The sequence below is a fragment of the Amblyomma mixtum genome, chromosome 3, assembly GCF_055824585.1.
Source record: "Amblyomma mixtum isolate Tamu chromosome 3, ASM5582458v1, whole genome shotgun sequence".
Classification (NCBI taxonomy): domain Eukaryota; kingdom Metazoa; phylum Arthropoda; class Arachnida; order Ixodida; family Ixodidae; genus Amblyomma; species Amblyomma mixtum.
The window spans coordinates 198001752-198025105 of record NC_143014.1 but is presented as its reverse complement, the minus strand read 5'-3'; the positions used below and the strand labels follow the sequence as shown (position 1 = coordinate 198025105).

At 47.7% G+C, this 23354-nt stretch overlaps 1 protein-coding gene and 1 pseudogene across 1 annotated transcript; both read right to left on the bottom strand.

The window, feature by feature from the left end:
• Window positions 1-347: 347 nt before the first annotated feature.
• LOC149353240 (uncharacterized) lies at window positions 348-16104 on the bottom strand (annotated as a pseudogene).
• A 436-nt stretch (window positions 16105-16540) lies between these two features.
• On the bottom strand, window positions 16541-23129 carry LOC149353239 (kelch-like protein 10). The gene is made up of 6 exons (XM_089575776.1): window positions 22896-23129; window positions 22179-22385; window positions 20293-20501; window positions 19237-19469; window positions 16759-16954; window positions 16541-16607 (listed from the first exon to the last, which is right to left on the bottom strand). Exons 1-6 carry the CDS (start codon window positions 23127-23129, stop codon window positions 16541-16543), a joined length of 1146 nt encoding a protein of 381 aa, XP_089431902.1.
• Between the last annotated feature and the right edge of the window lie 225 nt (window positions 23130-23354).

Genomic DNA, 23354 nt, shown 5'->3' with positions numbered 1-23354 from the left:
AGTCTTGAAGGCCATATATTTCAGCACCGCGAGCGCGGCCACACAAATGCACCGCGTCGTGGCGCTAAACCTGCACACCAACCAAGGCAGAGCTGTACTACATCAGCGAAGGGGGCCCTGTTTTTGAAACAGCCGTTCAAGAGAAGTATGACGTGCCCGATTCAAAAATTGCACCTGCTGTTCGAAAACCATTCGAACACTTTAGATTGCGTTCGATTTGTTTGGAATATTTTTGAATGTGCACTATTTCATTCGTTCAGCGAAACAAATAGGACGATATCCGATACAATATTCAAAAATTTAGAATATTCGCACAGCCCTACTTGGGAGGTTTTAAAGTTTCTTTGTCATGTGCAGACGTTTTCTCGCCAGCACGGGTACATGCACGGTGGAAAATTGCGCGAACAGCGTGCCTTGCAGGCGAGCCCCGCCTCGTAGAAGGCCTTGTCCGGAGGGATGTACTCCGTGTAGCGCAGCAGCGACACGGAGATCTTCATGGCATGCTCGGCGAGGGTCTCCTGACCCTGGCACGCAGATCGGGTGGCGTAATAGTTGCTGATGAGCAGCAGCTTGTCGAAGTCGCCAACGTCCTGACCGCTGGCCTCGAGGTTCTTCACCTGCAGGAGTGGGTACAATTGCTGAGGACATCGCGAGCGTATACACATGCGAAAACGCGGCACCTTTTTTTTTTGTCTTCTGTCACGCAGGCCTTTGTGTTCAAACATCGCCTGATCATTTTCTTTCCATTTGTAGCGAGAACTCAGACTAGAGAAAATTCACCACTTTTGTTACGCTGCACCGACCTTGCGATTTTTTGTTCCGATTAGGTTGTAGCTGGGCGACGCAGGCACAAAACCATTGGTTAAAAACCCAGCACAGAGTCTCGAGTCGGCTACAAACCTTTCCTTTGCGTGCGTTGTACATTAGCACCGAACACTCTACACACCTTGTGATGCTGTCCGCATGGTGCCTCACTTCGATAGTCTACATGAACATCTCTGCACGCACATCGCACTCGGCTCAAAGAGCGGTTGACGCACTTCTCGCCCTCTGCGGCCACCATGCGAGCACTAGTGCGCCCGGCTACCTAGCTGGGCCTTACCGGCACTGTCTCACCCCATCAGTCTCACCTCCTCTACCCTTTACAGCCCCGGATAAAGGGTGTCTACAGTAAAGTTTCCAGCATCACCATCGAACTCGTACGCTGTGCATAGGCAATTGCTGGAGCTTTCCGGTCCCCTAGTAGGTTTATGGAGCGCAGTTCCCCTCGCTGCTTACGGGGTCATGGAGGACGTCCCTGAGCTCGGACCAGGTTCGGTAGGCCTGCGCACCGTAGAGGCCCGGCAGCGCGAACACGCTGGCAGCGATGTGCCGGTTGATGTTCAGGTTCTGCGACAGGGCCGGCGCTCCGTAGTCGGCGTACAGGCGCAGGGCGTCCAGCGGCGACCCGTCGCGGATCCGCTGGCTGGCGCACATACCACGTACTTGTGCAGCACCTGCGGGACACCGGGGGCACTACGCATGCGTGCTGCGAAGTGCACTCTGGGACTACAGTCCTCGAGCGCGCCTCTTCAGCATCAGCCATCGGTCGTAGCCACGAAGCAGCCAAAATTTACTCGTTGTGAAAGAGATACAGAAGCTTTATATGTGAAGCCCTCTCACCACCGCTTGTTTGCGGATCTTGGATTGCGGACTTCCCTAGGTAACACGCCGTTTGAATTTATTCCAAATTCTATATTCCCCAGAACTCCTTCTGGCTGACACCACGATAAACGGTGCCAATTCGCACTCCTGGCATAAACAAACCATATGATATGTGGTCCATTTGCATCTAGACTCGTCCCACATGAGCGTACACGTAGCCAAACTCAGTGTATGTGCTTGCACATACCGGAGACGATGTTTTGGCCAGCGGCTCCCATGATGCCTGCAATTGGCAACAATCACAACTTTATAACGATTAGGAAGAAAGAAAGTATTTATTTATCTTTTACACTTTGGGTGGGACAACCTCTTGGGCAGTTTTGGTTATACTCATAGGGCGCCTTCCTCTGTCTACCAAATTAGTCAAAGTGCGAGAAGCTGCTGTGTAAGCATGCGGCGAAACCACAGGATGTTTACTAAAAGCTACGCGGGAAGTGAGGTGAACAGCGGTGAAGAATTTATTTCGCGCAAGGAAAAAGAACGCTAATTCTAACACCTCTTTTTTATTGCTGATCTCGACACATACCTTGTAAACTTACGCAACGCGAATATTTTAGTGCGATGTTCATTGCGTATGTTTGCTCTTTGCGTTCGTAAGGCTCGTAAAACATATGTGTTCATTCCAAAACCGTTAAACTCTTAAAACTATTAAAGCCTGCTGCCACGTTTGACGGAGCCAGTCAGGCTAAACACATGCTTTCGCACGTCTACTCAGTTTGAGTGCATTAAAAGCTAACCATTTTTTATTCTCCACGTATTGTGGGCGGAGGGTGGAGAATGGACACGCTGTTCGTGATCGAATTTTCGGAAATATCTTTTTTAACAAAGGGTGGTAATTCCTTTGAAAAAAAAGTTGAAACATTGCCGCTTAGTTTGACGCAAGTATGTAGGTCACGCAGAAAGTAAATGATGTGTCAATGGCGTGTGCAGTGCCACTTTACCATGAAAATCTAGTAGAGATAATGTTGTACTTTTCTATTTACTTACTTTGCTTCTTAATGTATAGCAACCACATTCTTTGAAAGAGCAGTTTGCGTGACTGAAATGCTGGTCATGGTAGAAACACCTTTAGAATAATCGATTTTTGATTTTTGCGATTTGTGATTTCGCGTGCTCCCTCCGTCGACCATACTGCGCATGCGCGAGGAGCGAGTGACGCCACTGTGCACAGCTGGCGCGCCCCGCCGCGCGCGCTCACGCTATGTATATCCTGGCATAGCAGAGATAAGCCACTGTCATATTTTTCTTTTTTTATTTCTCCCAGTAATTCTGTCCGTTCTTTAAAACGTATTTAAAAATGAGGGAGACAGGAAACTGTGCCAGGATAGATGAGAAACAGGTAGGTGCAGGTGATAAGATGAAGAAGCAGTGAAATTTAAATGTAATTAAATACGATTGGTTTGGTTTATTGGGGTTCATCGAAATTCATCGAAATTCAGCCACCGCGGCCGGGTTCGATCCCGGCCGCGGTGGCTGAATTTCGATGAAGGCGAAATTCTAGAGGCCCGTGTGCTGTGCGATGTCAGTGCACGTTAAAGAACCCCAGGTGGTCGAAATTTCCGGAGTCCTTCACTACGGCGTCCCTCATAGCCTTAGTTGCTTCGGGACGTTAAACCCCAATAAACCAAACCAACCGTATTTAATTACATTTTAATTTCACTGCTTCTTCATCTTATCACCTGCACCTACCTGTTTCTCATCTATCCTGGTACAGTTTCCTGTCTCTCTCATTTTTTATATACCCCCTCTTCTTCCTGAAGCCCATTTATTTCCTGCTTTTGGTATCATTTTCTGTCAAAGGCATTTTGGTGCATTTACTCCTACCAAATTTTAAAACCCTTTCTGTGGAAGTTATGACTACGGAAAAGACTCTACTAGAGAAAAAAAAAACTCATTAGGTGCCAAGGATGATATTTGCAATCTCTATGTAAGGTTAATGGGCATGACAAAAGAAAATCTGTACAACAAAATTAAACACTTATCACCAAGATAACTTCTTATATTCTAATGAATGTTAGCGTTCAGAGTAATTAATCATTTACAAGCATCTCGAATAAAAAAAAAGAATCATTTACTGTGTGACTTGTGTGAACCATTGTGCGACTTTTAGTTCCATTTTACATGGCGTACTTGCCCCGGCATACCAGCACCCTTGACGCATCATTCTTGGCCGCGCACTCCCTCTTGCTCCCGGTGCCCTGTTCCTGTCACATGCTCCACAAATCTCTACCCTGCCGTTCCTTTACGAATTTCTTTCCGGTACTACACCTTGGTCGGATGTTGTAGACCTGTTCCTCTGTGTCTGAAGGAAAAAGCCACTCTTGTAAAAAGGTTAATTGCTTTGTGCACTCTTTTAACCGTACCGGAAACGATGCGCGCTCATGTAAATTTCCTTCATGCTCAGCTGTGCCTTCCATTGAGAGGCTAAGCTTTTACAAGAATCTGATGAGGAGCGTTGTCGTTTTCATGAGGCATTGGTGTAAGCCCCGACGGCGTCTTTGAATCATTCATTTAGCTAGTCATTTGCCAACAAAAGATAGCGAAGCAAAAGAGCGCCAGGGTCATCTAATGTCTCCACTGCGCTGATGGAAAGAAGCAGGCAAGAAAGAAGAAGACTTCAGAGGGCGCATCCTGCTGAAGAGAGTCGCCATTAGGAGTAGGCAAAACACTCACGACAAAGAACAGGAAGGCGCGGAAGCGCCGGTGGCGCGGAAGGCGCGGAAGACGCGCACCAACAACTGTTGTCAGAACCTCGCGGACAGGAAACGGCGCGCTAGGAAATAAGAAACGGAAGCCGCGGACAGCAATCAGCGATGCTGCATCACCGGAAGAGACTTCCACGTAGAGCGGGCGTCGTTGTCACCGGCTCTCGCCTTAGGTTGGGCTGTGACGGGGGAAGCAAACGAGGGCTATGTCGCTTCGCAGCGCGCCCAATGGGAAGCCAAGGCGTGTCCACGCGAGAAGACCCGAGCAAAACGCATGCGGCATTTCGACGACGCCTCTTTGCTATTAAGGCGCAGGGAGTACCAAAAATCCAAAAGAAGGTAGAGCTTGTGTGACGTAGGATGAAAGAGAGACCATCTAGATACCGGTGGCAGACGTCGGGGATGGCAGAGAGAGAGATAACTGTTATTAAACACGAGGATTCCAGCGCCCCATGCTCGTTAACTGTCGCTGCGCTGGGGGAGTGCAGTGGAGACTTGAAGGAAAGGCAGCAAAGCTAAACTAGTGATGCACTGTTAGGTTGAACGTAATATGTGAAAAATGTATTTAAAATTATTATAAAATGAAGAGAAAATTTTGTGAAATGACAGTTGCAGTTAAGGCGCATGGTTTATTCCGACGCACTGCGGCGGCATATTATCAGCTGTTGCAGGTCATTGTCATCTTACGGAAATTACAGTCCCGACACATGTTTATAGTTCGCAGCAGTGTCCCTGGAGTGGATGGCTTGAGCGTGTAGTAGGATTGAATAATATGAAGATTTTAACCTCGCTTCAAGATATTTTACTAGTGAAATCCCGGTCTTCCTAACTTTAGATTGTACAGCACGTTTCACTTGCCATGGAAGATTAGCTCATTTGTCTTCATTTATTTGTCCTGTCTTTAGCAAATTAACTATTCTTAATTTATTGCTTGAATTTTTAAAGTAGAAGAACTTTCGTTTAGATGCTCCGATTTCAATAATTCTTTGGAATTGGTCCCTGGAACGCATGAGAAAGATTAATCGGCACCGAGGAAAACATCGCGCAAAACATCGGAAAACATCACTAAATATCTGGACAGAACAAATCGACGGTTATCTTCTTTACTAAATGTTTAGATGATTCGTTTCCGTCTCAAACGAGCATAATTATGCGAAGGTGAGTGCTGTGGTAAAGGGCTCCAAACTACTAGGACCACAATTTTCTGAGAAATGCGCTGTCTTTAAAAGGGAGTGGATTCTTAGCGCAAGTTGAAGCCCCGAAACCGAATTATATTGAAGAGGAACACTGTAGTTGTTCGTGTTCGTTCAAGAAAAAGAAAACGCGGTGACTGACACGCATAGTAGTGGCCTTAACACATTTTCTCCCAGAATTTCGCGCTGGGAGCCCGTGTGTGACGAGCCATTAGCTCAGGACTGAAAATTAGACAGGAACCTTTAACGACAGAGTAAAGAGCAACGGTCGTAGCTTTTACATGCGGGTGAATATACAGGGCGTTTCACTTAAGCCTTTACGCAGTGTCTGAATGTAGACTTATTGAGTTAGAAGAGCGCTTTTTTCGGCAAAGCATTGTCAGCGTATAGTACATCGAAATAAAGCGAAGACGGGCTAACTAGCCGGCTGGTTGATCAATACTGAATGGTTACCTTTTTAAACATTACTTTTAGGCTCTTTAACTACTGAGACGAATCTAGCCCACTTTAAATAGTATCTATGTCAGTTTTTAGAATTTCAGAAACGCGGCTACCATCGCCGCTGTGACCCAACAAAATTTAGATGTTTCGGTGAGTTACGTCCACTGGTGGTGGTGGTGCGACACTTTTATTAGAACCTTCTTTCTATTACGCTTTCGATAGGTCCTGGGCCAAGGCGACGAGGGCACGTTGCAGCTTCAGATCCAGGGAGGCGAGCCAGATGGGCCACGGTGGGGGTAGGGGGAAGGGATAGGCGGAGGACTGGAAGGCTGCGTGGCACTGTGCAAGGCAGTGTTCTATGTCTGCATATGTGTGTGGACAGTTTGGGCACTGAGGTGTGGAAGTGTACTGGTATCGATAAAGTTTGGCTGGCGTATGTAGGAGATAAAACTGTATTCGGCTAAGAATGCGAGCTTCACGGATCGATATGGGTGTGGCGGTGGTAAATCAGCTAAGTCCAATTTTTGCTCCGTGTAGTATTCGTCGACAGTGCGTTTGTAAGCCCTGACCGCCTGCTCCGTCGGTGGGCTTGTTCATGGGATCCCCGGCGCCCGGGTGTCCAGTGGAGAAATCGCTTTGCCTGCAGGGTTGTCGAAAGCGCGTGTATTTTGGCGCGATGTAGGTATTATTTAATTGGCCACACCGCCGAGGGTGAGCGCCTTTTCAAAACTAAAAATTGATATGTATATCGCTTACGGTGGGCTATACACGCCTTTCAATAGTTAAGGAGCCTAACAGCAACAGTTAAAAGTTTAACTATTAATTATAAGTTAACCAACCTACTAGTTAGCACATCTTAGCTGTATTCCGATGTAGTACAACGCTGAAAATGCTATGCTGAAAAAAGCGCTCTTTTATCTAAACAAAAATATTTTTAAAACTTGTGTAAAATCTTAGGTGAAACACCCTATACATAATGGATAGTGCTGTTAGGCTTTAATTGCGAACAGTGTGGACACCAGTGAAAAAGAATAATGGAGTTGTAATGGGTGTTAGAATTTTTTTTATGTGAGTAGCCGCAGTTCTCCCTCCACACGACGGGTTCGGCATCACACCATGTCACCGCCCACCGTACCTTATTAATTCTGGAGACGCGCTGTTGACAAAACTGAAAAAGCGAGCAACTGCCAGCGCTCTGAAAACTGAATGTTTTCACTTTGATAGATGAATGTCCTTGAATAGTACAGTCATCTGAAGGTAGAACTTTAATCTTGAATTCATTAAGCGCGCCAAGAGTTCCAGCGTAGCTACAGATGTTTCTCGAGGCCGAGTAATGGATGTCCATAACTGTGAGTTGGCGCTCAGCCTTTAGCACTTCTTGGACGTCATCCATCATGGCACCCAGTTTATAGCGTCGCAATTTAATCTTTCTAGCGTGAAACTCAAGCTTTCCCAAAAGGGCTCTCAGTATATATTCCCGAGTCCTGGCAACGCAGTCTTCTATCATTAGAAGCTGCGGGACTTGCAGCAGATGACAAAACCACTCAACATCACAGAAAAGCAGTGTAAATATGACTACCGGAGGTATGAAGAAATGAAAAAGCTTTGGAAGTGCCAATCTATTTCTGGCTGTCCCTCTACCGTGAATTCCAACTTCAAAACAGTAATTTTTCCTTTTACAAAAGTAACAAAACTTTGTCTATTGTCTTTCCAGCCTTTTCGTGGGTGTATTGCTGCACTATTACTTTTTTTTTTCAAAATTTACAGACAAAGTTTTGCAAAACTGTCCGATATTAGGATATGCGCAGAGAGCCAGAACTAAAAAAAAGAACACAGTGAAGGGAACGGTTGCTCAGCACAGGCACTACGCCCGTTATTGCAGGCAGCGCCGTCTCTGTGACAACTGTGAGGGTGAAAAGCGGACTTTGCTCCCGGTTGCATTCTTCAACCTATATATATATATATATATATATATATATATATATATATATATATATATATATATATATATATATATATGTGTGTGTGTGTTTTCACTTTTGTTCGCGGTACTGCAGGACCTTCTCAGAGCAGCATGAGAGTGTCGTTCTAGTTTAGCGGCGACGATCTGCGCAAGAAGGCCCGAGTATTGAAACTCTGCTACACCCGCTTAGTCTAGGAGAGCATTATAGCTGCAATGAGAGACCGCCTTGCCTGTTTATTTTAGGTTGCGTTGTGGTAAATGAAGGCCAGAGAACTGCCTCACACCGGACTGTGAGAAACCTGAATTACGCCGCGAGGAATAAGATGAGAAGGAGCAAAAGCAGATTGAAAGAAATGAGTGCGTGCCACGCACGGTTTAAGCAAAGCGTGGGTAGCTTGAGCTTGCTTTGTAAACTTGGCATTGGTTGGTTTATTGGTTTATTGGGGTTTAACGTCCCAAAGCGACTAAGGCTATGAGAGACGCTGTAGTGAAGGGCTCCGGAAATTTCGACCACCTGGAGTTCTTTAACGTGCACTGACATCGCACAGCACACGGGCCTCTAGAATTCCGCCTTCAAGAAATTCAGCCGCCGCGGCCGGGATCGAACCCGCGTCTTTCGGGTCAGCAGCCGAGCGCCGTAACCACTGAACCACCGCGGCGGGGCTAAACTTGGCATTGGTGCATTTAAGCTATCGTGCCTGATTCCGAGTTATTGTGACATGGATGAGCAATAAACCTTGTCAGGAAGGTAGAACCTCAGGACAGCATTACCTCACAGCTTGCCTGGCAGCTAGAATTTTGACTTCTCCTCAAACAAGCTGTGCGCAACTCATGAGAAATTGGCTGCCATGCGCTTTGTTTTAGCACAATAGCCTTAAGGGCCTCGTGTCGCCGGTGTCGGCGTCGGCGGCGTTGGCCGTGAGCGGGAAATCCCAGAAGCATTAATAAATAAAACCGAGTAGGAAATGGGTCGAGTTGGGAAATCGAACCAAAGCCTTCGGAGTGCGAGACGAGTGCGCTAATCACTCCGCCAACTGTATGGTTTGAAATAAACAAAGGCACGTCTAGTGAATATGGTGTTTTAGAAGGGTGCTTAGAGACATGTGCTGTGGTGTATATTAGTAATTATGAGCATGGAAATTACAGAAGTCGCAGTTATGCGAGTAGCAAAAGTACGTTTCCGCTACTTTTCCTCTTCCCTTGGTGGGCACATATCGCCATCAGGCGGCGCCCACTAAGACCTCCTCCTCGCAATGTACGCCACTGCCCCAACAGACAGCGCGCGACGGCAGCGCCTCCCGCTCGTCTCGTTCGGGCGCAGTGGGGCCGTGTGGGGGCGCAGGAATCACGCGGTGAGCGGCGAACAACGCAGCGCACATTCCAGGCGCGTTCACCACGAAACTTGCGGCTTGCTGCCCGTTCGTACAGCGCGGAAGCTATGCTGACGTTCGTGGCATTGGGTTTGTCGAGAACGATGTGCCGACGAACTACGACTGCAACTTGAGCTTAGGTGAGAAGTGAGAAAGACAAGGAATGAGAAGAGGAAAAAGAAGGCGCTATCGCGTCACTAAAGGTGCAGCTTAAGAGTCCTAACTTTATTGATTGTATTATCTACGGCAGCTTTTATGCTTAAGACTACAGGAAAAGAAATTTTTTGAGCAGAAATTGGCGGGCACTGTCGCAGTAGGCAGCGTTCGTTTTAACGATCCAGATAATGTTCTTCTCGCGGGAGGTTTTCCTGTTCTCAGAAGCTACGATTCTTCGAAAAACTGCTAAATTTGATAGCCGTGTTAGCAGTCCTTGTTAAAGGCCTTAAGCTGCTTTCATCTTCACCGAGGGACCAAGTTTTTGAGCCAGCAAATGGTTAGTTTCATTAATGAGGCCAAGAAGTTTAACAGTTGTAGAGCGTATGCAACGAGACCGACCTAAAGCAGCGCCCTACTCGGCTTAAGAGATCTAACTCTTTGGCATGGCCACCGCAGGGAACACGTTTACGCGTGCTTCACACCTTTAATGTCCAACTCTCGGGCTGCATCACAGAGTAGGGGTTCGCATTGCTGCAAGCCGGAACCACTCACATTTATGGCCCCAGGTCACAGTGCTGCTGCTGCCGTGCCAAGAGTTGCACTTGACTGCCGGTAGTAGAAGCTTGCCCATGACATTTAATTGTTACGACAACAATAATTCCGCCATCTTACTTCACAATCAACAGCACGAAGCCTGTTTCCGCTTATAGTAGGCGCATGCGCAAGAATGAGAGAACTGGGCATTTCCAGTGTTCCGGAGGAAAACGGCGAATACTGTCGGGCCGTATTGTCGGGCCGTATTTCGTTGTTCATGGCTGGCTGCCTATTGAGCCAGTGCCTAGCGGTTCCTTTGTGATTAACTGCTCACAGACCACTTCATATTTCAACAGTTGAATCCGCTTCAATTAAGACACACAAATGGGCCTTCCTTCAGGTCGGCTTTTCCGACAACCTGACTGCAGAGTTGGCCAGGCCTTGCGATGACGACGCGCATGTTACGGTCGAGCAACACCGCAATCAACTCTCGCCGAATTCCACCACTGCAGATGCACACATAGCTGATCTCTTCCTTGGTAGGAGTGCTTCATTTATTCGCACAGGACGTGCTGAGCGATCCGATATTTTGTGGTGAGCCTCGAGCACGACTGAAGTGTCTTAAATTTTGTCGATACTCCTCCTGGCTGTTGAACGTGTTGTGGCATTTTGATCTGTTGGCAATAAATTCCTGAGCTCTCTGAGCTGGCCAGTTTCATGACGATTGTGCGCGGACGCAAATTGCCCGAGCGCTCCTGCAAACAATATAAAGGAACAATTATTGAGTATTGCAAAAAATTTTTTCTGAACGCGCACGTGCACGTGAAATATCCCCTTTCATGTCTCACTAGTTAGTTTCATCCAAATGTATCGAACTTGCTAAGCAGCAGAGATGCTTTCCATTGAATCAGAAAGCTATTAACCAGGGCAAGGCAGGTTATGCATGCTTGCAGGTTGTAACTGAACTTACCCTCAAATTTAAGCGCCGCTCGCGCAAGCTGAGCTGAACTTTCGATCTCTAATCATTAATTTGTGTGACGAAGCCCTGTACTTTTGCCTGTAAAACGACACTCACCACGAGTGGCCAGTCGCCTCGCAAGTGCGAGGCCCTTCACGTAACAGGCGGCCATGGCACTGACCGGCTCGTTCAGTGGAACGGCGGACCGCCAGGTATTTGTCACGGGCGAGTAATGTTCAACTTCGGCTGTCGTGGTTCTTCCTGCGTTCAGTAAAAAGTAATGATCAAACGGCATTGTAGAGAGTCTTCAACTGTAGAAAGTTATACAAGTCAGTGCGTCACTTGATTCTTTTTTTTTTATGTGCGTGAAGTAGAACACTAATAGGGGGCAGTATTGAGGCTGAGTACTGACCGTGTTCAGCCCGGTTTTTTAAAGCAGTCATGACTTCTTGGCGGTCATGTTTCTCTTGCCAGCTGAATAGGTCGAGAACTACGGCTCCATAGCCGTTCATTTAGGCAGGAAGTTGAATCTGTTGTTTTATTTATTAAAACTTCAACAGCCAAACTTCAGCAACCTGAGAGCCGGAAATATATGTTGTTGTAAAAGATATATGAAGAAAGCTTTCCGCACTGCATACGAAGACCTCTGGAATAATAGAGATTCCCGCCGCCAAAAGACAAAAAAGTGATCTTTCGACGCTGCGCTTAGCGCCTGTTTCTGTAGTTTTTCCACTAGGCAAACTTTCCCAGCTACATTTTTGCGTGCAATTAGTGCCTCTGAAATCAAGTTTATGGCTTCTAATTGCTGATTTATTTCTTTTTGTTACCCTCATCCTCTTTATTCGCTAATATTTATTCTTACTGACGATTCTGACCTCAGAAATAAACGTGTGTGTGTGTGTGTGGGGGGGGGGGGGTGTTCTAGTAGCAGCCATATGCATATGGCGTTAAAATCTGTGCTAAGCAGTCCTTGGGTTTCTTAAAAATGAGGGCAGCCCTGCGCCTATGCATTACACCTGCTATCTGAGTGTCCAGCAGCAAAGCGTCGTAATTAACTGCCGATTGATTGATTGATTGATTGATTGATTCATTGATTGATTGATTGATTCATTGATCGAAGGAAAACAAAACGTTTTATTTCGTGTAAAGATTGGATTCTTCCACTCTGGACTTAAGCTTTCTGCAGAAACCACATTTGCCGAGCAAATGCAACTGGACAGGCAAGTATCTAAGTGGTAAAACGCAGATTCAAGCAGTTCCTTTGCTCGTAAAAGAAGCTGAGGAGACGCGGAGAGAGAGAGGTGTGCACCATTGAATCCGCCGATGACGTAAAGGTCTCCGTACAGCTGTGCCACAGCGAAAGTGCTGCGGCCCATGCACATAGGCGCCATGGTCTGCCAGGAGGACGGGGCTTTGTCCTTCTCGCTGGCGATCACTGCGCAGGGCGTGCAAGTCAGCAGACCACAAGTTTAGGCTGCGGGGAGAAACACATTGATATTACCTTGTGCCTACCGACAGCCCATAGGCGACGAAGAGAGAAAATAAATTTCTTGCCTGGCTGGCGCACGCAATGAGTGCAAAACAATTCTACTCCCTTTGAGACTTGCGTCAACTGGAGAGACCTCAAATTGACAGAAAAAACTCACCAATGGATAGGCATCTAATACTTCGACGTTGGATGCGTAGTTGAAAAAAAAATAATGGTGGCATAAGGGAGATGCTACCGTGTAGTGGCCCTATTTAACAGACGTTAATGCAGTGTAAGAGAGCTCTTGAAACAGCAGCCATTTCAGCCTTCCTCTCAAATGTTCTCGTATTGGCTCCCACCACGACGCCGAACAATGAAGGCAATTTATTCGTATTAGTGCGTCGCGTTTCGATTTTCTTCCGTAGTAACATATGAATTTACAGCAATAACGTTACTGCTGCTTTCCAGGATTCAAATTAAACGAAATTCGGTATTCACTTGCGATATGTTTCTTGAGCCTATACTGGGGTCTATTCAGCACTCTTCCGCCGGCCTGAGACTCATATGCAACGGGACGAGGGCTGAGGGAAAGGACACAATGTTTCTTTTTCACTATACTTAAATTAAATGACCGGGCTTCTATTTTCGCGGGACAAAGATAAAAATGTCCAGCTTGCTGCGGCCGTTGCTGAGCAAAGTCTCTCATGTTTCTGTGAACTTGTCAAGAGGGACTATTTCTCCAAGACAGACCATCGAACTACCGGTAAACAGGATTCGCAGATTGAGGAGCCAGAGGTGCATGCAAGACACGGATAGACTCATGATGCTCACTGTGTTTTGAAGCGGTTGAGTACATTTTTCTGTCTGCAGAACTCTGTAAAGTAATATCTGTCCTTGGTACTCCAAAGTTCTCGTTGCCCGAAGCGCCTTTGTTTTTTAGTCGGCAAGATTGTGCTACTTCGGAAACCATCACCACCTTTTCAAGGACATGCACTGATGCTTACCACACTTTCCTTGCAAGGGCATATAGAGGGTATGAAGTTTTAAGGGCCTTTATGCTGGAAGTTATTACCCTCGTATAATTATGTTATCTTGCCAACAGAGATAACAATCATACCAATGGATAGAGATCAACAAAGATAGAGATCATACGAATAGAGATGGGAGGCTGACGGGAAACAAGCCTCTCCCAGACAGCTTGCCCAGCCAACTGTCCCTGGTGGGTTTATTTTGGTAGGAAGAACCCAGCGGCACATAAAAAACATTCATGGAAAGCGATACAGAATTCGTCAAACTTTAATATACAAGGGGTATTAATAATGCCTTAGCATAAACAAACTACAATGACAAAAACAGTCAGACAGTAACATAAAATCTTGCGAATATAGGAAGCATTCAAAATGATGTTGTGCGTATGATGAGAAACAAAGGTACAGATAAATAAATTGAAGTTATTCGATTCGAAGGCGTTAAAAAGGGAAGGTAACTTGTAACAAACGCTTTTGTCGGGTATAAAGGCGAGTAGTATAAACTATCCAACTATTCTAGGCTGTTTTTCAGAGAATTTAGAAGTTACGGATTACAGAGCATATTACATCAAATATTGTCGTTCTAAGAACATCCGCTAACATACCGACAACAAAAAGACGTCAGACTCGCCGATCTACACCGATGGCAGGAATACAACGTGAATATGAATGGGCGGGCAATAAAGGATGATGTTTTTCGTGGACTCTTTTAGGGAACTTGCACAGCGTTCGTGGTTTCCCGAGAGGGAAGAACACGCCCGTGCGCTCCCTCTCTATCCTCACTGGTGCTGAGGCGGCAGAGGCCGTTGTATCCGCCGACGACGTAGATGCGCCCCGCCATCGCCGCCATCTGGTGGTTGCAGCGGGGTCCCGGCATCTGCTGCACCTGGCACCACGAGTTGGACGAAGGCGTGTACTCCTCCACGCTGCTCAGAATCACGAGGCCGTCGAAGCCGCCGCTCGCGTACAGCTTCCCTGCGTCGAACGGGCAGCGACACAGTGAGGGCGTGAGGACTGCTTCGCTTCAGACTTACTCTCGCGACGACTCAGACTACACTGGATAAGTGCAGAGGTACGCGAGACATTTTTAAATCTGCATGCTTTGAAGCCATGTGCCTAACTGGAAGCTGGGGTTCTACAGTTATCCCGGAGTGCCCCACTTCGAACTCGACCACGGCAGCCGCGTTTCGATGGATGTGAAACGGAAAAGGCGCCCGTGTGCCGTTTAATGTCAGTGCACGTTAAAGATCCCCAGGCGTTCGATATAACTGCGGAGCCATCCACTACGGCACCCCTTTCTCTTTTACTTCATTCACTCCCACCTTCACCCCTTTCCTTACGGCGCGGTTGAGGTCTCCACAGAATAGTAACACGGTTACTTCGCCATTTCTCTTCCTCAAAAATCACTTTTTTTACAGCGATAACAACATTCCAATCGATGGCGTGGGAAAGGCGTGCTAGACGAGAGGAATACCGCAGTAGATGAACCTCAGGGCTTGTGCAGCTTTATTATGTGTAGAGGATGGATGCGGTGGTGGTCGACAGAAACAAGATGTAGCTGTGGGCAAGCAATTACGCCCCCAAATTTTGTGACAGATTCTTGATATGGCTGTCATGGCTTGTGGTAGCAATATCTCACGACGAATTTTAGTTACAACTAAGTGTGGAACATGGATCGGGATTTATCAGAGCCGCTACGACCGTAGCGAAATTTAGCGCAAGTCGCTGGCCTTGGCTGCTGTGTCGTGCAACGCAGAGCGCGGCAAACTCTTAGCTTTACTTTGACAAACGTTCTGAAATAATGCAAATCCTCAATCCTGTGCAGACAACTTCGATAGCAAGAGCCATACGTGGCATGCAAATAACTTCCACAGCTTACTACAGTCACACCTTCACTTAGAAAGGACGCAAAAGAGCGGAAACGCCGGGATATACCGTATATCGTTTAAGCATTGAGGTACTTCTCGAGTAGGTTGTTTAGGGTGCGCGCGAGAAAAATAGGTGTGAGCGGAGTCTGTCGTTCACACAGTAACATTGGTTCACACCTACCTCTGAATGCTCAGGCTGCACCGCCGCTGCGCGCCCTGCTCATCGAACACACCGTAGTCCACTGGTTGGAGACGGGGTTGTACCGCTCCACACTGGCAGTGCGACCGGTGTCTGCATCAAGGAGCCCCAAATGACAATGACATTTCAGAAAAATGTAAACAATGAACAAACGCTGTATTAAAAATGTAATCCCTATAGTTAGTCTACTCGCTCAATACCAAAAGTACTAAAGATTTATCGAGTTCAGGAATGACGAATGCTCCCATATAAGGCAAGCCCACGACCATGTTCTTAGGGCACGCACGAATGGAATAAACATTGCCGGTTCCTCCCAAAGCCTAGCCAATTAGAGCTCACGCAAAAACGCTCGACAGCGCGAACGCATACCGTCGCGTCCCCCGATGGCGTAGACGTAGTTGTCCAGGGACGCGACGGCTACATAGCCGCGGGCCGTGTGCATGGCCGAGCAGGGACCCCACACACACAGCTCGGTGTCGAAGCGTTCGCAGGAGCGCAGGTACGAGCTTCCCCGCATTCCGCCCACCACGTAGAGAAACTTGCCCACCATCGCTGCGCCGTGGTACGCCCTGGAAATGATCAGGAGTTTACCGCTCTCACATTGCACACCCTGCCTTGCAGCCATTGCTTGGGCTCCTTTTACTATAGGTGACAAATGTAAGGTGGACAAAACTATCCAAATGTGTCCTGTAAAACAATATTTCAGTTGTGGGAGATTAGTTACTAAAGCCGATGGTCTTCATTTCAAAGGCGCGTAGGCCCGGTTGTCGGAGGCGCTAATGGAGGTCTACTGCTTGTTCTCTCTAGCGGCTAATGTTGTGTTTGGTGTGTTCGCGGTTCAGTTGACCTGTTCACATATCATTTGCAGCGGACGGTTCGACTGGTGGCGTCATCATCATCATCAGCCTGACTACGCCCACTGCAGGACAAATGACTCTCCTATATATCACCAGTCAACCCGGTCCTGCGTAAGCTGAGGCCACTTGGTACACGGAGACAATGCGTAGCGACCTCTCAACACTGTCACGACAGAGGGAAGCAACGATGGCACAGAAAGGGTGAAGGAAGCGTTTATTTTAGTTCTATTCCAAAAATTGAGAGGGCGTATGCTTCGACCTCGGCTCGCTCGTGGTACACGAAAGAACCCTTCAATGCGAATCGTGCATCTTGCCTGGGTGTCGTGCCCCGCATGGTGTGCATGAGCCAGCGGTAGGCCCGGGGGTCGTACACCTCGACGGCGTCCCGTTCCTCTCCAGAGCTCCAGCCGCCCACCGTGAAAAACACCTCGTGTGGAACGCGCGGAGCCCAGCGCTCGGGATTCGCGCCGGCGCAGCGCTCGCAGGGGAACCGAAACAGGGCTGCGATGGCTGCGGACAGATCGGGAGAATGGGGCATTTTCGTCTGGCGAGTAGAAAATAATGGGCTGTTTTACCCAACGTGTTTAAGTGTAATGACCTGCGGCGCAAACTCATCAACATGAGCCCACCATGCGGCTATGGAGGGAAGCTATGAAGCTTTCTTCAATGTCTGGTCGCGGTATCAGGGAGTCTATAACCATATTAGCGGTAAAAAACTTTGAGATCATTGCGGCCACGCGCATTGGAGCAATGCGAAAGCAAAACGTCCCCATACTATATCGACGTCCGTGATTGTTGTGACGCCCATGTACTATATCGACGCCCATGGCTGTTTTGACGTCTAAGTGTATTTTTCGCGTCTTTTTGCATTTCATTAACTGATTACATCTCATTAACCAACTATTTCCCACGGCAACATTTTATCACACACTATCTATCGCAATCACACTTTCACACATTTATTATCAGAGAACGACGTGATCATGCGGACAAAATTTGCGGACACGTTTTGCGGAAACTTTTTGCTGACTCGACAGAGCCATATAATTCTTTCGCATTGAGATGATTACTAAGCGATTAAACAAGTCAGACAGTGGCTCCTCATCTAAGCAAATAAATACCGTGAAAAGGGCCTGCTCTACTTGTGCTGTTAGGAATATAACTTGGCCAAAATGTGAGGGCACAGAAATGAATGATAGCGATAGCGACGAAATAACAAACGACGGACAAGCTCTTGTCCTTTCGCAGTTTTGTCATTTTTCACTGCCTAGTAGACCAATTTCGCGCGACAGAAGACGTGCATGACTGAACGGTACTCACTGAAGAGTGCAGGTTAGTTTTAGATTTCTCACGAAATATGACTGCTAAAGGGCTCTAAACTGTAGAAGAACTGCACATTGGGCTAATTGGTGTAGATTCATAATGGTGGTTCAACAGCGCACACACATGCAGACCAAGAAAGAGACAAGACACACATCAGCGCTGGCGTGTGTGTCTTGTCTCTTTCTTGGTCTCTGAGTGTTTGCGCTGTTGAACCACCATTATGGTTCTAACCTCAAGATGGTAAGATATTGTCACAAGTGCAGTAGCTGTGGGCGTTCTGTGGTAGCAGGTACTGCGGCCGTTTACGACAACCTCTCTACATATGCGCGCATTTTATTTCATTTCATTTACTTTACCCAAAGGGCTTTCGCCTTACCGAGGGGTCACGATAAAAATTTCACTGTCGTAGTGACGAGTTGAAACAGAGAGCTTATCGACAGCACTGAGATCGCTCAAACCTTGTTGGGCTTTATTGCCAGCTTTTAATGCTGTACATGTTACGAATGAAATGAAAACGTAACGGCTCATTATATTTATACAGAAAATGACGACGCTGGCAGGAGCTCGGAGCTGAGCGCTCACGTTATGCCCGCCAGAGATCAAATGCTTGGTTCACTTTCGGTGATGTTGGGTTCTCCGGCTTGCTTCAGCGCAAGTTGTGCCGGAGGTGTCTGGTGTCCAACAATTTAGTCAGTGCCGGGGGTAGTAGCACACGCATGGTGGCGCGTAACGATATTAACGTATAGAGCTGCTCATTTAAAGTTGACCTCTTTAAGACGCACATCTTAGGCTGCTGGTCTAGAAAACACTTATGCTATTGACACCCCGCCTGATGTTCAATTTGTATCCCATGTGCACCAAAGTCCAGTTTTGTTCGGCATGGCCGCAAGTGAAGCGGGTAATTCCTCGTGGTGAACCAAACAACTTGAGGCTATAGGAGCGCGCAAACACGGAGGTAACGTACACAAGGGCCAACTTTCAACCTATGTCAGTCGAGTGGTCAGGTACGCACATATATCTCTGCACGAAAGAACTGTTTTCTTGTTTCTGTTTTTCGGGACTTCCTTGATGGATTTTTTTCTTTTTGGTCTAGTTCTTCGAAACTGTTTCAAAATGGTCGTAACAGATCTTGCTCTCTTGGTGCTTTCAATAAGCAGCCAGCGTATCGCGAACGAAGAGCGCAAAGTACGAGTTGCAATGGGAGTATACCAGACGCGTATACTCCCACCGTGACCGGGTTGTATTGAATCCACTGTATATCAGGTAGCCGAGGAGAGGACTAATCACTAAATAACAAGATGCCCAAGAACGTGGTCACGTGATTTAGTGGAGCCAGAAAGAGTTCGGCGATTGAAGCTTGCAAAACCGGCAGCAGATCAACTGACCGTAAATAGGAAGCAGCATTTTTCTGTAAACGCTGCTTTCCTAATTCAGCTACTGAGAGGTGGTCACTGCGGATGCCAACTCACCACCCTTGGGCGCATTGGGTGCAACGCTTCCACTCGACCCTGCGTCGCCGTGTCGGGGGTTCGCAGCGGCAAGCGCTCTGCATGCCTCCAGCCCGACGCCTTCCAAGTGCAGCAGCCGCAGCGGGCTGGGTGAGCACACGCAGGGTCCCGTCCGTACGGCCTCGCACACTGCCGTGTGGTATTCTTTGCTACTGGCAAAGGTCGGGTTCACCTGCCGAAACTCGATGAGAGTCCTGCGCCACACGAGCGTATCAAAACCATAGTTTTCTTGGACTGGATTTTACGGCTTGGATCACAAAATCCCGCACGCAATAAAATCTCCTTTGAGTGAAAGGATGTTTGGTACTGGTGGCCGAGAGATTGGTTGCGGTGACGTTGAGCTTGTAAATGTTGCGACCGGTTGCGAGCTCGTCGGTACCTCGGCTTTTGTTTCTTCGACTAGCGCCATTAACTTGGGCCGATCACGAAGCGAGATTCCAGCAAGAGCATTCTGAGTGCGCACTTTTGAGCGCATGAAACTAATGGATGCTCTGACGGCAGTCTCGATAAAGGCACCAAGACCCAGTGTCAGAAGGCCAATGTACTGCAACAGACCATTGGCTAATAGAGAGAGAGATAATATACTGGCTTAATAATTCTACCAAATTGGGCTGCCGGAAAAGAATGCTCATTGAATGATAATTGCATGTCTCTTGAAACACAAGCATTCAAGCTTCGTTGTCTGGCCCTTTGAAGAGGTTACGTTAAGCTGGAGACTGCCACCCCGCTTCCAAGCTATCGTTAGTTGCGTAGGCTTTGGGAATAATTTCAATTTCAGTTACAATTTTCCTCGCGTACTAAAGCAAACCTACCTGGTGTAATATTCTGAGAGCCGCGGAAGTGCAGTTTTGCGAATTCGTTTCCATGAGCTTTGCTTCAGTGCTGCCACGCAGACTTTAATAGGAGGAATGCTGCTTATGCAGTGGTAAGCGGAGATTATGTGTGTAGCCGCGTGCACTCTCGAAAACAAGTGTAGCATGCGTTAAGTAGCCCTTGGGTACAGAGTGCCCCACTCACGATTCTCTGCACAGGCCGATGCGCGCGCACTGTAGCAGCATGAACAGGCCGGCATTCCGTTCTTTTGTGCGCGCACGGCCTTGCGTGTACCAGTGACGGACGGCATGCAGCACGTCCACCTCGTCTCGCACGTTCAGCTCGCTCGAAGAAAGCAGCTCGACGAGCAGCCCTGTTGAAGCCCTCGAAAACTCGCTACTGCTTCGCCATACCTGCACACAGTGAGCAACAGAAAGCAAACGTGATATTAATCAGCCGAATGTTGCGACGAACTTCAACTAATGATACGCTTCCTACTTTAGAAACGATTTCTTATCCTTGAGCGCAAAGTGTTAACAGAAGCCTCATGCCCCGCCGCGGTGGCTAAGTGGTAATGGCGTTCGGCTGCCGGCCCGGAAGACGCGGGTTCGGTCCCGGCCGTGGCAGCTGAATTTCGATGGAGGCGGTATTCTAGAGGCCCGTGTACCGTGCGATGTCAGTGCACGTTAAAGAACCCCAGGTGGTCGAAATTTCCGGAGCCCTCCACTACGGCGTCCCTCATAGCCTCAGTCGCGTTGGGACGTTAAACCCTAATAAACCAAACCAAGAAGTCTCTTGCTCAAAGATACCGGCTGCTATGAATATGCAGTGTTGGCGTAGATGGCAGCGCCAAGGAGTTGTTTACGTCTGGAACAATTGCGCTGAATAGGCAGGGTAGATTAAAAACGTGTTCGAAAAAATAAACAGCCTCTAATATTTCCTAACACAAAAACCAATGTCTAATCTCTGTCATGATATATTTTGCGTGATTTGAAGCTACCCTTTTCCGCCATTTCTTCATGAATGTTTAATTTTCCAGTCCCGTGAAATTATTAACTTGCGTATCCGTAACATGTAAGAAAAGGTTTCTGTGCAAATATATTTGCGACAAGCAGACGAAACAAATAATTTGGAGACATTTATCGAGGCAAACTTTTAAACATAAGCGTTCTTTTTCGCAAGTGAACTCCTGCTTAGACGAACTGTGGGGTACATACACTGAAGCAAATTTAATGAATTCACGCTTCACAATGCTTCTAGTGCCATCGCACACGTTTCTTGCACCACTGAAAAACGAGGGCTTGCGATATGCCTAAGCTTCCTGTAGTTACCGGGCCGGAACGGACTTTCGAACCACGTGGCTGTTAGTCTTCCTGAGGCAGGCGCGGGCGAGATCACGTGGCACGCATGCTAATGTAGAGGAAGCAAGTGTGCATCCCGTGTGGCCCAGCTAGTTTGGAAGACACAGCTAGAAAATTCAGGAGGCGAAGGCAAACAGTCGCAGTGCCATCTAGGCAGCCAACTGGGCCCAAAAGGAATCGATGGACCTGCAGCATGAGGGTAAATTGCTGTCAACCTCGAACCATTTTCACACAACCTTCGCCACACTGATATCGGTGGCTGAAATTTCTGCTTCAAAACGAAGATGTAAGACAATAAGCATTTCATGCGTAACTTTCATATTATAAGCACCACGCTGCGATCTCATACGCCTCGGTAGCCGAACATCCTGGTTAAACATCCGTCGCAGTGTTATTTAATACGCTCACATGTCGGATAATGCAGCAATTGACAGTGATGCTCGCAGTACCTCGATTATGAATCACTATTCACCCACATACCGTATTTGCCAAAAGTAACCGGGCAACAGTGGTTTCTTTCTTAGCCACTTAGCGAAGCACTTACTCTGGCAGCCCTTAGGCTCTGAATATATTTAAAGGTGAACCTTTATCGTCACATTTTGACACCTTTCGGTCTTTACAGGCGCCTTAGAGGCTTCGTTTTATGGTTGAGAAGCAAAAACCTGTTGCTCGGTTGCTTTCGGCCAAGGGGGTACATCTTCCATCGAAAATAAAGAAGCTCTCACTCACCGCGCCGAAGTGTTCGCGCACAAAAGAGAACACAGTGTCTCGGAATCTCGGCCAGTGGTGCCACAGCGCCAGTGCGGCTAAGCCGAGACAGTTGTCGACGTCCATGTTGTGCAGCAGGTGGTCCAGGCACAGGTCACGGGCCTCCTCCATCAGCAGCATGTCGGCAGCCGCCAGCACATCGGCCACGTTGCCGTTGTTGATGCGCAACTGCAGTGATGCTCACAAACACATTTGTATCATAAGCAGGAGAACTCTTGAAAAAGAAAACTTATCCTGTTTTTCTTCTACATATTCTGCCGTGAGTTTAGGCAGAATATGTAAAAAAAAGCCGCCTGATTTCAGGTACCTACTAACCATTGCAAAAAAAAAAAATGTATGCTTCCGTTCTTTATTCAAACTAATGCTGATGCCAATGCGAGGTGCCACTTAGCATTGCCACGGCAGAACATCGCTTCCCTACCACCAGGACGCTTGCCTCCTGAGCAACACAGAGATTCTTAGGTGTAACTGATGTTGCAGTGCTCTAGCATTTTCCTGCATGCTGCGGACACAGCACTTCAAAACCGTTACTGCGACTTCTCAGAAAGGGATGCTTTAACACCCTACTGTCTCGCCATCTCTAGGTTTCTATTGCAACCACTGGCGAGACATCAGGCTCATTATTACGATGCTTGGCTTCTCAACTCCTCCACCTGTTAACCCCTTCCCGAGGCTTGCCTCATCCGCGTAGTAGTAGCCAAGGAGGATGTCGAGCACGGACGCCGAGACCCCCGTGAGCAGCATCTCCTTGCGGGAACCGTACTCGGCGCGGAACGCCGCCCGGAAGAAGGGGCTCGTGGTGCAGAGGAAAGACCGGTGGGCCTTGAACTCGCCGCCGTCGTCGGTGCGAATCAGGCAGTCGTAGCAGCCGTCGCCGCCGGGAAGCGGCAGTTGCCTGAAGAAGACAGACATGGCTTCCGAAAGAGATGGTGACTTGTACTAAGAGCCTTCTGCGCTGTTCGCGAGCCCCACGTGAAACCATGATTTCGTTTTCTTCTACCCACTTAGCTCAAGTAACCGGGCAGAAAAAACATCGCTTCGGCGGTGAAGCTAGATACTGATAATTGAGTGAACGGCAAAAACTCCTGGGGCACTTTGACTGTCTAAAGTGGGTAGAGGTGGAAGCGTTTTCCGCAC

What these genes read in the sequence shown, in the direction of transcription:
- LOC149353239 (XM_089575776.1), bottom strand. Translation starts at nt 23,129, where the DNA reads ATGTCTGTCTTCTTCAGGCAACTGCCGCTTCCCGGCGGCGACGGCTGC. An exon ending in ATCGGCCTGTGCAGAGAATC is followed by an intron (nt 19,470 to 20,292) that starts GTGAGTGGGGCA and finishes CGTGTGGCGCAG; the next exon opens with GACTCTCATCGAGTTTCGGC. An exon ending in ATGCGGGGCACGACACCCAG is followed by an intron (nt 16,608 to 16,758) that starts GCAAGATGCACG and finishes CTGTCGTGACAG; the next exon opens with TGTTGAGAGGTCGCTACGCA.